This window comes from Leguminivora glycinivorella, chromosome 20, assembly GCF_023078275.1.
Source record: "Leguminivora glycinivorella isolate SPB_JAAS2020 chromosome 20, LegGlyc_1.1, whole genome shotgun sequence".
Classification (NCBI taxonomy): Eukaryota; Metazoa; Arthropoda; class Insecta; order Lepidoptera; family Tortricidae; genus Leguminivora; species Leguminivora glycinivorella.
The window spans coordinates 9,605,060-9,619,514 of NC_062990.1; the positions used below are offsets into that span (position 1 = coordinate 9,605,060).

Here is a 14,455-nt window from a genome sequence, read left to right on the forward strand (position 1 = left end):
TAGTAAAAAAAAGAATTGGGGGTGGGGCCCCCATACATGTAACTGAGGGATGAAAATTTTTTTTTCGATGTACATACCCGTGTGGGGTATCAATGGAAAGGTCTTTTAAAATGATATAAAGTTTTCTAAAAAACATTTTTCTTAAAGTGAACGGTTTTTGAGATATCAGCTCTCAAAGTCGTAAAAAGTATGTCCCCCCCCCTCTATTTTTATAACTACGGGGTATAAAATTCTAAAAAAAATAGAGGTGATGCATGCTAATTAACTCTTTCAACGATTTTTGGTTTGATCAAAGTATCTCTTATAGTTTTTGAGATAGGTTGATTTAACTGTAATTTTGGTTTGCTGCTACGGAACCCTTTGTGCGCGAGCCCGACTCGCACTTGGCCGGTTTTTTTATTATGGACTGATCAGCGATTGATCCTAGTCACACCTGATGGGAAGTGAAGACAGAGTCTAAGATGGAGCTCACCGATTCAGTAATAGCCTATTCACTCTACGTTTAAAGAGACCGAGGCTGGTTTTAGTGTCACGAGGACCAACGAGGAGGTAATGTAATAAAACTCGTATGCGAGTTCTCTTATCATCTAAATGGGCCCTTAGTTCGGTGCGGATCACTCCGAGCGGTCGGTTTACGAGACACTAAAACTAGCCTTAGGCACTGGTCCCAAAAAAAAAGCGAAAGCTATGAGCTATCGGCTATAGAAACGAACAAAGGATAATCGCTCCCGTGTAAATATGACCTGATAAATATGGGAAAGGAGCGAGTAAAACCACCGACGGTCGTTAGCGCACTCTGTATTCAGTATAGATAACAGCGTATGGACGCAGCCATACGCACACATATGCAACACTTCCTCCCCTCTAAGTTACATAACTAATCTAAACAATTCTTAAAAGTATTTCTTATAACTAATGTTAGTACGCTTGCGTAATATTTTTTTGGGAACTATCGGCGCATTACTTGCCACGTCTTGCAAGTCTGGTCTCTGGCCTTCTGCTTCCGCCTCGTGGAATTCATCCTCATCATCTGGGGCTAACCCCTCGTTCCTCTCCCCACTCTTTGCCTCACTTTCTCCCTCTCCGGGGGCGGCCGATAATGGGATCAAAGTCTGCGTGAGCGATGGACCCGGCCCTGTGAATAACGGCGGAGGTGGCGATTGCCGTGGCGGTGGCGACCGAATTTGTGGCGGCGGGGGCACTGCCCGTGACGGCTGCGGCGACACAGCCATACGCACACATATGCAACATGACCTAACCACAAAATTAAAATTTTGAAAAAACTTCCGACATAGTGCACCGATTTTCATGAAACATGGCTAAGAACACTCCCGACTAACTCGGCTTTCAAATCTCGCGCTATCGTCGTGTCTCCTTTATTTACACGGGAGCGACTATCTTTTGTCCGCTTCTATATTAGCCGATAGTTCATAGTAGCCGTCGCAACGAACCGGGTAAATGCACCTGTAAAGGTATCACGGGCTCCTATTGTGGAAAAGTCTGCCCGCACCAATGTGGATGAGGAGGGATTCACATTGGTGCAAAAGAAGAGCAAGGCGCGCAGGGCGCCTCGTAAGACTATGTGTGGCAATGCGGAACCAGTGAATTCAGGTCTACGGATTGCTACGCCGAGTAGGGCGCTCTACGTGTCGCGCTTGCACTACTCCGCCGGGGCTGATGAGGTGGTGGAGTACGTTCGCCAGAAGACTGGCTACACGCTGAGAGTGTTCCAGCTACAGTCGCGCCACTACGTGCACTTCAGTTCGTTTGTGTTGCGAGTGCCGCGGCCGCTGCAGGACACCATCGCGAGTGCAGACTTCTGGCCGAAGGGCGTGGTGTTTCGGCGGTTCCGGGGCAACCTGCCGAACCCTACGCCGTGTCAGACGACGCAACGGAGCCACGCTGTTACGTCGTCGCCTAAATAGAATATTGTTTTTTTTTTGTCTGATTTTTACTGTTTTATGTGCTATACCTATTGTTTTTATTTTTTAGTTTCACAGTGCTTTGGTTTTACTGTTATGCTGTGTAACTTATTTGAATAATAAATAAATAAATAAAATAGTATACTCGCTTTTGGTGGGAGTAGTGCTTTAGTGCTGGATTACTGGACGGTTCGGACCATGAAAGTGCCGCATTATCGGTATTTCCGATGAACTACAGTTACTACTACAGGGTTCTTCAAAAAAAAGGTGTACAAGGTTTTAATGAGTCGGCAACGCACATGTGACACCCATTGAGTTGCAGGCGTCCATAGGTTACGGTGGCCGCTTTCCATAAGGCGGTCCGTATACGTGTTTGACACCGACGTGGCATAAAAAAAGATGTCTTGTTATATTTCTTGCACCTATTAGCTCTTTGATCTCTGTTTGGCCCAAAGGTTAGGTGGTAGAGAATGCCTTCTGGTATTAAGTTCGTCTTTTGTAAATTTTTTACTGTGCAATAAAGTTTAAATAAATAAAAAATGGAGGTAGATCGGAGTATTACATACCTGAGCACATTTGATACAGGAAACAGCGTCGATACAAGTCTTGAAGGCGTCCGGAGCAAACTCGCAGGCACCCGCTCTGTTCGCACTCTCTAGGTACCATTCGTGACAATGTCTGCAACAAACAAGGTAATTTTAACATATCAGAACAGTGCTTACATAATGCGTAACAGAACTAGCGAGCAGCACCGTATTACACGAACCATTTGGAGCTACGTTTGACCCCCTCATAACTCAAAAACTATTTCCCATAAACAAGTCAAAAAATTTTTTTTTTCCTTATAATATATGTATAATAATAATTTTGATCATTTAAAAAAACAATATTTGTATCCATTGTGTGTTGTTGGCGTAAGTGCCGCCATTTAACCTAGTGTAAGTCAGGTCCCCGCAGAAAACCAGCGCTGCGGATGTCCGCGGCATTATGCTGAGTGGGGGGGGGGGGGTCCTATTTTAGCGTCTAATGTTTTTTGTTTGCATGACTTCTGTTTTATTTGTACTTTGTTGTGGCGTTAAATAAATGTTTTCTATTCTATTCTAAATTTGGCTCATATGGAGACTTTCGAGATACATAAGTGCTCCAAATTTAATAAACACATCTCAAACGGTTATTTAGATTTTTAACGTCCAAAAGTCTGATTTGGTTAGTTTTCACATAGGAATACTACGAATTATTACGCGACACATTGCTGAGTGGGCTCCCAATTTAACATCTAGATGTGTTGTATTTTATCTTTGTTATATTTGTCCAAACTGATGTTAAATAAAAAATATTCTATTCTATTCTATTGTACATTTATGTAAATATTACCAAATACTATGTAAACTCTACGAGTTAATACGTGCAGCTCGGTGCCAAAGTTGGCAACAGGCACACTAGCGCTCCTAGCGGCATGAGTTGATCAAAATAGTTTAGTTTCATTTTGGTTTCATACAGCATAAAATTAAAAAAATTACAAATTCTTATTTTTTTGTTTTATTCCGTCTAAAAATGTTAAAGTAGATCAAGTAATAGCATTTTCTATTTTAATTTACTCAAATAAAAGTCTGAACAACTACTTTGATCAACTCGAACCGCTAGATGGCGCTAGTAAAATTGTTGCCGCTCAATTGTATGGGAAACGTCAGAAGCTGCACGTATTATAGTATATAGTATTTGATATTACAAACCTGCATTTCAGCCGCGCCTGGAAGGTTTCGGTGGGCTTCTTGTCGGGAAGCGGCGGTGGCCCGCTGTATGGGTGTTTCTTTATCGACCCTGAAACATTGCAGTAAATAATAAATTTTAGTTTTATTTAGTTTAATTTAATTTTTATTTTATTTTATTTTAAGTTTAATTTTAGATTTAATAGTTAGTTTTTTATTGTAAGATAATTTTATGTCCCTAATGTTTTATTATGTTATATATTAAAGTATTAATTAATTAATAAATGTAATTATATAAATGTAATGCAAGTATAATTGGTGTAAACCGTTCTTGTAAATAAATAAATAATAATTAAGACATGCAATAGAGATTGAATGATTGTTTTGTGTTGTTTGGTTGTATTTAAATTCTACTTCTCATCTTAGAGCCACCTACCATACATTCTGATAATATTAACTCCAGTACCCAAAGGTTGTCTGGAAGAGATCGCTCTTAAGCGATAAGACCGCCTGTTGTTACCTCTGTTTAATTTGTTTTGTTTCTTGTGTATTACTTGTAAACTATGTGAGGTGTGCAATAAAGAGTATTGTAAGAGGATCAAGTTATAGAGTTACTGTCAAAGTAAAATGTGTAATCACAGTGCATAGACTGCCATCTCTCGACACAAGCTTCAAACTTTTAAACCTCAGTTTTGACAATTTGGCCCATATTCTTAGCTTGATATGTGTTAAAATGTCTAATATTAACATTAGCGCCATCTAGCCGAGCGTCCCCCAAAGGTGTAACACCATCTAGGTCACCGTACCTATTTCTATATGGTTCTGAGGTACGTTTTTTTCTTAAGACTGTGGCTGTCTATACGGAGTTACATATGTGTTTGGTAAAACATACAAGAATTCGTAAATAAAAATATGAAAAAGAGAAATCAATCAATCAAAATATTTATTCGTAATAAACTTAAAACTACACAATATGCAAAAAAAAAAAACAGTATTACCAGGGGCGGCTCACTCCGCGATTCTATCACCGCGCTACAAGTAAATCCTGGCGGCCGCGAGTTCGCGGCCTACTCAGGGGTGGCGCGCGTTCTCACGGAATGAACGTTCGCACTTTCTATTGTTACTTTACGTCGTGAGGTTTTTGGAAGCGATGTCCACGTGTGGAATGCTAATAATATTTAGTTAAATAGACATATTGAACAAAATAAATACCATAGGACTTTCTTACACAGATCTACTACTGATTAAGCCCCACGGAAAAGTTCAATAAGGCTTGTGATGTTGGAACTTGAACAAAAATATATAAATACAGCATATATACCTAGAGGGTACCCAAGACTTGAATATAATAGTATAACATTTTATGTGAGTATTAATTCGTTTGAATCCATTAGTAACCCTATCGCCGGGCGCCGCACACGTGCGGCTCGTTTCTTTGTAAGAATTTTGTAGGTATTTAAAAAGGCGGCATTTCGTGAACATCAAAGCAGTGGGCCTTCTGTACTTGTACTATTATATATTCTGTGGTATTACTAAAACTACAAACGTACAATTGGATTGATAAGTTTATCACCAATGTCCCCCCTTTCTTGGTCAAAGACTGCATGTCAATATTAGAGGAACCTTTATTGTATATTTTCAACCTTTCGCTAAAGTCTGACGTGTATCCGTCGAAATGGAAAGTGTCTAGAGTTACGCCCATCCCCAAAGACACCAAGTCTAATGACATTGTAACGCATAGACCTATAGCTATTCTTTCCGTTTTCGGGAAACTTTTCGAGAGCATATTGAATTGTTGTCTTACAAAACAAATTAGTAATCATTTGAACGACGCTCAACATGGGTTCCGTATAGCCCGGTCTACTGCCACGAACCATATCTGTTTTTTCGATTACGTGTTGGAAAAGATGGACTCGCACCACCAAGTAGATGCGATATACTTCGATTTCAAAAAGGCATTCGACTTGGTCGATAATGACGTACTTCTGAAGAAATTTGCAGCACTCGGTTTCACCCCAAAACTATTGTCGTTTTTTGCCAATTATTTGAAAGATCGTAGCCAATACGTGCAAATGTCCAACTTTCGGTCTGGAGAATATTACACGCGTTCGGGAGTCAGCCAGGGGAGTAACTTGGGTCCGACACAGTTTCTTATTATGGTAAACGACCTATGCAGTAGTATCGTTGGGGCGCATTTTCTCCTCTTTGCTGACGATCTCAAGTTAATGTTGCCGATAGATAATTTCTTGGACTGCGATCTTCTCCAGCAGATGGTGGATACAGTGTCACGGTGGAGCGCTAAGAACAAGCTGGAGCTTAACGCTAAGAAATGTAAAGCCATTACATTCACTAGGTCAAAAAACCCGATCACAGCGAGCTACCATCTTTCTGGCGCTCCGTTGGAGCACGTTTCCGCCATCCAAGATCTTGGTATTGGGTTGGATATTAAGCTCAACATGCACGATCACATCATAACCATTTGCAAGAAGGCTAACAAGACGTTAGGTTTTATCATTAGAACAGCCGCACAATTCAGTGACGTGAAAATTGCCCTTCTATTGTATAATGCGTATGTCAGAAGCAAATTGGAGTATAATGCGATCGTCTGGGACCCATGCGAGGAAAAATACGTGTTGATGATAGAGAAGGTCCAACGCAAATTCGCACGGTTCTTGTACAAACGGTACTACGGGTACTATCCAACTCTATTTCCGTCTCTTTTCGTGAATGGTATGGTTGGTTTGGATACTCTCGAAATACGCCGGAAGATTGCGACACTGCGCCACTACTGCTTGCTCTTGCGCCATAGGGTAGACAACCCGGCTGCCTTGAGGAGGCTAAGTTTGTTTGTTCCTGACAATTTCACGAATGCGGTCGGACGCAAAGGGAGACGAGTGCGTAATCTTTTTGCCATCTCCGCCGGTAAAACTAGAACCCGTCAGGCATGCAACGCACCAACGGCCCGAGCCATTATCATGATAAATGAGTTCCTTTCGCGGATCCAGGACGCCGATGTATTTGCCGATAATATGTCAGTTTTACAAATAAAAATAGTTAAATTTGCAAACATCTTAGTTAAGTAAGTAACTGACATTCAATTATTATTAAATCATTTATTTCAGGCAACTTTAGTCCATAGATTCAATATTTGAAGCAATTATTTTATTATTCATTGTTGGTGTATGAACCTTTATTTAATCAAATTGTAAATTATTATTTTATTTCATTTATTCAAATGTAACTTGACATATGGGTATTATTTGTAATGTATTGTAACTGTAAATTTAATTGTAATTTAATGTATCCAATCTAGTATTTATAATAATTGTATTAGTAAGTTAAGTGACATTGTTAATTTTTAGAATAGGTATTTAAGCACTATCTTGTGAGCGTTTTGGGATCACCTGTAAGCCCGCAAGAGTTGTATTCAACAAAATAAAATAAAATAAAAATAAAATAAAATCACGAAATGGTCCCATCTCAGCATAATGCTGATTGCTGACCCGGAAGTCAGCGCTGATCTTCCGACGAGACCATTTGTGAGACCACGAACGCAACCGCGCGACACAGCCCCATCGTAATTCGAACGCATCCTTATTGAAGCGATCAACGCCATCTTGTCTACTATCTATGTACTTTCTTAGATGGAACTTGAACTCTGGACCACTGAACTCCACTGAAATGTCACTGGGAAATCTTTGGACATATTTTTGGAATACATACATACATACATATAATCACGCCTGTATCCCATACAGGGGTAGGCAGAGCACATGAAACTACTAAAGCGTCAGTGCCACTCTTGTCAAGTAAGGGGTTGAAAGAAAATGAAACTGTGACATTGCAGTGACAGGTTGCCAGCCTCTCGCCTACGCCACAATTTAACCCATATCCCACAGTCGCCTTCTACGACACCCACGGGAAGAAAGGGGGTGGTGAAATTCTTAACCCGTCACCACACACACAGGTAGGCAGGCAGGCAGGCTTTTTGGAATCTAATTTAGATTTTTAGTATAGGTTAGGGGATGATTCCCGGACTAAGCGCCTAACGTCTTGTTTCAAGTTATTCAATGTATTACTTTCGCATAAGACCAACACTGTATATCATTATAATAATGGTAGACTAAAGCATATGCTAAGTGGTGTCTATTTGTGGCCCCTATTTTCAGCATCAAAGGTGGTTTTCCACCGGCAGGGTGTGAATGAGCTTTGACTATGTAGTATTTTAATAAAATACATATACATAGACATCGCTGATGCGAAAGAGCCCTAAAAGACCTGTGGGAAATGGGAAAATTATTTTTTAAGTGGAGATAGTTGAAGGGATGGAAGGAGCGCTGGTGGCCTAGCGGTAAGAGCGTGCGACTTTCGATCCGGAGGTCGCGGGTTCGAACCCCGGCTCGTACCAATGAGTTTTTCGGAACTTATGTGCGAAATGTCATTTGATATTTGCCAGTCGCTTTTCGGTGAAGGAAAACATCGTGAGGAAACCGGACTAATCCCAATAAGGCCTGGTTACCCTCCGGGTTGGAAGGTCAGATGGCAGTCGCTTTCGTAAAAACTAGTGCCTACGCCAAATCTTGGGATTATTTGTCAAAGCGGACCCCAGGCTCCCATGAGCCGCGGCAAATGCCGGGATAACGCAAGGAGGAAAACAAAAGTTGAAGGGATGGAGAGTGACATAGGCTACTTTTTGTCTCTCTCTAACCCACCACATCTCTAAAATGGGAGGTGGAAGTTTGTATGGAGAAGCCGCGGGCAGAAGCTAGTACAATATACATAAGTGGATGATTCCTGCAGTAAACTTTATTCGTAATAATCAGTACTAACCCGAGTCCCTCTTCAATAACGGTGGTTTGGTGTTGGGCGAGGATTTCTCAGAACTGATGATGCCGCCCGGCCCCACTTGCGGATAAGTGTACTCGTGCACCTAAAAAAAAACATTACACACCCTTAAATGCATGGTGACGTATATATATATGCATCTTTGATGGCCCGTGGCTAGATATGTAGCTATCCAAAATCACATTTATTGCTTAATTATTTATTATTATTTAATATACAATTAAATAAATTCAATAATATAATGATTTACTGTTTAGGATTAAGATGAAATGGCGGAAAAGTGTGAAAAAACAGGACGATGGCGATTTTTAGTATGAGATTTGGGCTGATTTTTTCGGAGTTAGTAATTAGTTCATGTTTAAACATTTTATCATAAATGTTTCACAAATAGTGTACCTTTTTAATAGTCTTTTTTTTAAATAAAACTTACCGATTACGATATGTTTAATATAAATTAGATTTGGCCTATTTAACTTCTAACACTGATTTAGTATAAAAATCGATCTTAAATATTTTTTTTATTTTTTTCCCAGAGTCAGAAAACCATTGTCTATTACATATATTAATATCTCGTTAAAAGAAAAATTCATGCATTTAAGGGTTAAATAACTATAGTAAAAAAAAAACACGAGAAAATTTACAAATAGAAATTAACATTAAGCATACAACTTAATAAGGGCCACTAGCACCAACGAAAATGGAGGATTAACCCGAGGGTTAACCCAACCCATTATTCTATATGGAACTTGACAGATGACAGCCCACTAACCCTGAGTTAAGTGGTTGGTGCAAGTGGGCCTAAGTTGCTATTGCTACCTAAGACCAGGGGCCCGTTTCTCGAAAGGTACAAGCCTTGTATTAAAAAAAAAAAAGTGCGTGAACTGTCAAATCGTATGGGTTGTCATGGAAACAAACTTTCGAGAAACGGGCCTCTAGTCTACCTACATACAATAGCAATGTAAATCAATTTGACAGAGTTTAATTTTCTGTTTGATCTATTTTTAACTAGCCACTCAAAAAATAAAATAGTTATTTGTTTTACAAGGGGGCAAAGTTGTTGTTTAACCGCACATGCCAAAATTGATACCCGAGCAAGCGAAAGATTCCAATATCGAATGCTCGCTGCGCTCGCGGTTCAATAAGTGGGATCTTGAGCATTGCGAGGGTTTCAAGGCACGAAGGTTAAACAAACTTTGCCACCGAGTGAAACATAACATTTTTCACCACACCAACACGAACAAAATACTGACTATAAAACATCAAACTAAATCAAATTCAAAAATTTATCCAATAATTATGATTCAAAATCATCATTTGAAAATGAATGAATTGATTTTTGAAATGATTTGATGACATTTGAAATGATTCAAAAATTTCAAAATCATCATGAAATTACTTTGCACTCTTGTGGATAAAATGCAATTTTGCTATCTGTTTTCGAAAAGCAAAGTAAGCCTTTAACAGTTGGTGTGGTGAAAATGTTTTTCAGTTTTTAATTCGACCCCAATACTATTTAAAAATATCAGTTTACTCGATGACGTTAGTTTGACGTCACATAAAAAAGAAGCAATATATTATTTCGAATGTATCTATTTTTCAATGATCAAAGAGAGACAACACAATGGGTTACAAGTTATCCATACTAATATCATAAATGGGAAAGTGTGTGTGTCTGTTTGTTTGTCCGTCTTTCAAGGCATAACGGAGCGACAAATTGACGTGATTTTTTAAATGGAGATAGTTGAATGGGCGGAGTGACATAGGCTACTTTTTGTCTCTTTCTAACGCGAGCGCAGCCGCGGGCAAAAGCTAGTATTGTATATGTACTTACAGCCGACAGATGAACGTACGGACACCGCTCCGGATCGTCGTCAACCATTTTATCTTCATACTGGATCTCGTATGTTTTTATTGTGTCTGCAAGAGAAGCGTTTGAAGTTTAGAATTTAAAAGTAAAAACCTCAATTAAAATAACAATACCTAAACTAAATTAACATACATACATATAATCACGCCTGTATCCCATAAAGGGGTAGGCAGAGCATATGAACTACTAAGTTTCAGTGAAAAGGGGTAGGGGATGGTGAAATTCTTAACCCGTCACCACACGGGACCAAACTAAATTAAATTATTATAAAATTATCTGTAACCAGTAAGGTTCGCCTCCATACTCCGTTACACATCACATGGACTCAAACACAAGAGGTCAAACATAAACATCTGCTAACAAAGAAAGTAAACGCGTACGGTAGATGTCGCTAGGAGAAAATGGAATGAACAAACTTGATTGTATGAGTGAGCGCAGAATCTCTATTCAATCATAACTGTCAAGAGCTACCATGTTTTTGGTTAAGACGCTGACAACAGCCAATGACCTTGACGCTAGCGTACACTGTCTATTCGTATGGGAGTAAGTGAGAGCACGATGTCACTAAAAGAGGGCGGCTAGGTACGAAAAGTACGGAAAAATATTAAAATTAAATAGAAAGATGCATTATTTGTGCAATATGTTTCGTTAGGGCCACTTGCACCAACGAAAATGGAGGGTTAACCCGAGGGTTAACCCACCATTTTATATGGAATTTGACAGATGACAGCCCACTAACCCTGAGTTAAGTGGTTCGTGCAAGTGGGCCTTAGTGTTTTAGATGTGTATATTTCTGTTATTGTGATTTTAATTAAAGACAACTAAGTGAATAAATGAACGACATAGATTCGTTTAATGACGAACTCGAGACCAATCTTTGCAATTTTTTTCTATCGAGCCGATTTCGATTAAATCGTGTATCGAGTAACGTCTATGTTAGTTGAAATATAATGAATAATAACATATAATTTACTTGCTTTACGAAAACTAATAGTTTATTTAAAATTGCAAACGGGACTTAATCGCGTATTTACTATGTTTTAAACACTATGTTTTAAACACTAACCTCCGACGTTTCAAGGACGGCATTGTCCCCGTGGTCTCGGAGCAGACTGGCTGAAGTTGACATCAACATCTTCTAGCTGTACGAGTTTTTCGAACTACCCGCACCTGGTCCTGACTACCCACTTGAACAGTTTGTGCACTAGGGATGTCACCTTGTCGACACACAACACTCACGATATAAGTCCCGTTTGCAATTTTAAATATGTGTAAAAATCGTGAAAGTTTGAACTAATAGTTTGTCTTAAAAAACTGCGCAAGTAACATCAATTTTGCACAATTGGGTGTTGTCAGCCCCTTAATGTTTTACGCCATAGGCCGATAGTCCACTATCATATGTTTATCATAGAAATATGATCATAGGTCTATATGCCTCCCTTTTTCTCCAACGTGAAGAAAAAGGACGGCATGTTGCTTATGAATCTTATGATCATATTTCTATGACAAACATAATTATGATAGTGGACTATCGGCCATAGACATTTTCATTCACTCATCTGTTCCATTCATGTCAACTCTTGAGAATTGACCTAGTAAGGCCCACTTGCACCAACCACTTAACTCAGGGTTAGTGGGCTGTCAACTGTCAAATTCCATATAAAATGGTGGGTTAACCCTCCATTTTCGTTGGTGCAAGTAGCCCTAAGTAAATATTTATTTATTTAAACTTTATCGCACAAATTTACAAAAAAAAAAAGAGTACAAATGGCGGACTTAACGCCTTGAGGCATTCTCTACCAGTCAACCATTGGGCTAAACAGAAAGCTTAGTTTGGTGCAGGATTTTAAAAATTAAATAAGAAAACACAAGTCAGTATTAATACTTATCGCAATAAACCTACTTATATACATATAATAAATACATATTCAGAATAAAATAAAATATATATTAAACATAAATATATATTATACATAAATATATATTATACATACATATATATAATAATTTCGTACCTATTCGTAAATATTCGTTTCGTAAATATTGTGTCAGAGTCGTGTCGTGTCATAATTGTTACCGTGATGCCTCGGCAGGTTGATGGCCGATAAAACGGGTGTCTGCGTGAGGTCGTGGACGTGTCGTACGCATGTCGTGTCCGTGTCGTGTCGGTGTAGTGTCGCGATAGTTACCGTGATGCCTCGGCAGGTTGATGGCCGATAAAACGGGTGTCTGCGTGAGGTCGTGAGCGTGTCGTACGCGTGTCGTGTCCGTGTCGTGTCGGTGTAGCGTCGAGATAGTTACCGTGATGCCTCGGCAGGTTGATGGCCGATAAAATGGGTGTCTGCGTGAGGTCGTGGGCATGTCGTACGCGACTTGCCGTGGAGTTCTCGGAGCTTGATCGGGAATCCGTGGGTAGATTTAGACACTGAAATACATAATTAAACTAATTAATAAAAACCGGCCAAGAGCGTGTCAGGCCACGCTCAGTGCAGGGTTCCGTAGTTTTCCGTATTTTTCTCAAAAACTACTAAACCTATCAAGTTGAAAACAATTTTCCTATAAAGTCTTTATAAACTTCTACTTTTGTGATTTTTTTCATATTTTTTAAACATATGGTTCAAAAGGTAGAGGGGGGGGGGACACTTTTTTTTTCCTTTAGGAGCGATTATTTCCTAAAATAGTAATATTATCAAAAAACGATTTTAGTAAACCCTAATTCATTTTAAAAATACCTACCCAACAATAGCCCCAATAGCAATAATACCCAAGAGGTGTAAATATATCACACGTTGGGGTTGGAATGAAAAAAAAAATCAGTCCCCACTTTGCATGTAGCGGGGATACCCTAACAAAACATTTTTATTTTTTTTTCACTTTTTATTCTACCACTTTGTCGGCGTTATTGATATACATATTGGTACCAAATTTCAGTTTTCTAGTGCTAACGGTCACTGAGATTATCCGAGGACGGACAGACAGACAAACATGGCGAAACTATAAGGGTTCCTATTTGACTACGGAACCCTAAAAACAGCTGGGGCTGCTGCTGAGGTGGCGGCTCTGAGGAAACGGGAGAAGTATGCGGGGTTGGAGGGCTACTTGTTTGTGCCTCTGGCGGTGGACACGACAGGCTGTTGGTGCGCAGAGGCAATTGAGTTTTTTAAAGAGGTTGGGAACCGTTTGAGGGCTAACCTAAGGGCCTGGATCCCCGCTCCGGGTCATTCCTGGTGCAGAGGTTGTCAATGCTGACACTTTGTATTCACAGCTCACTGTACTCGGCGTGCAGTCGGTTTGCAGTTCCAAGTTGCAGTCGGGTTGCAGTCAGTAAGTCTCACCTCGAATATGTTTTGCTCCTCATCGTCGTCGGCCGGCGCTGGATTGTGTTTTTTGTACGCGTGAAGCGCAGGCCACGCCCCGCCCAGACCTGTTCCAACATTGAGAATATTAAGCTCAGATTTGAAAACTAATTTTTTGTTTTTTATCATGCAGAAACGTCTGCGAGCGATATTACATATTTTTAAATTAAAGGAAAAAATGGAAATATTCACACCTCCGGCAGGACTCGAATCTGGGACCTCTGGCCTTGCCTGCGCCATAGAGGCCTGCTGGATGTGTGCGAATTTATCCATGCCTTCCCTCAATTCTCAACCGCCTTAGGATCTTAGTTGGAAGCGAGATGGCCCCGGCAAGTTAAGTTTCTAATGGGTTGGCAACGCGCATGTAACACTCCTTGAGTTGCAGGCGTCCATAGGTTACGGTGACCGCTTTCCATCAGGCGGACCATATGCTTGTTTGCCACCGACGTAATATTAAAAATTTGGCGTAGGCATTCGTTTCATTCAATTTTCTTGATATGTGTTCCCTCTCTCCGCTTTGATATGTGTTAAAATGTCAAATATTTTTATTAGCGCCATCTAGAAGAGCGTTCCCCAAAGGTATACGCCATCTTGGCCACCGTACCTTTTTCATAATGGTTTTGAGGTACGTTTTTTTCTTAGACTATCCGTCTATACGGAGTTACATACGTCTTTAGTACAAGATAATCTGGTAATATTGATTTACGTATTATGTATCCCACTTACTGATTAGTTTTACTTACCGTGTAGGAATCC

General features: G+C 39.8%; 1 protein-coding gene across 3 annotated transcripts in view; it reads right to left on the reverse strand.

The window, feature by feature from the left end:
- The window catches only part of LOC125237017 (sprouty-related, EVH1 domain-containing protein 2), a 37,180-nt gene that overhangs the window by 11,552 nt on the left and 11,173 nt on the right, over positions 1-14,455 (reverse strand). For 2 of the 3 annotated variants that reach the window (XM_048143935.1, XM_048143937.1), the window contains 6 exons: positions 13,679-13,767; positions 12,645-12,768; positions 10,308-10,393; positions 8,462-8,561; positions 3,656-3,743; positions 2,489-2,600 (listed from right to left, as the gene is read on the reverse strand). In XM_048143935.1, coding sequence (XP_047999892.1) covers positions 2,489-2,600; positions 3,656-3,743; positions 8,462-8,561; positions 10,308-10,393; positions 12,645-12,768; positions 13,679-13,767 — 599 coding nt within the window. The remainder of the gene's footprint in view (positions 1-2,488; positions 2,601-3,655; positions 3,744-8,461; positions 8,562-10,307; positions 10,394-12,644; positions 12,769-13,678; positions 13,768-14,455) is intronic. The other variant, XM_048143936.1, reaches the window with a different exon arrangement.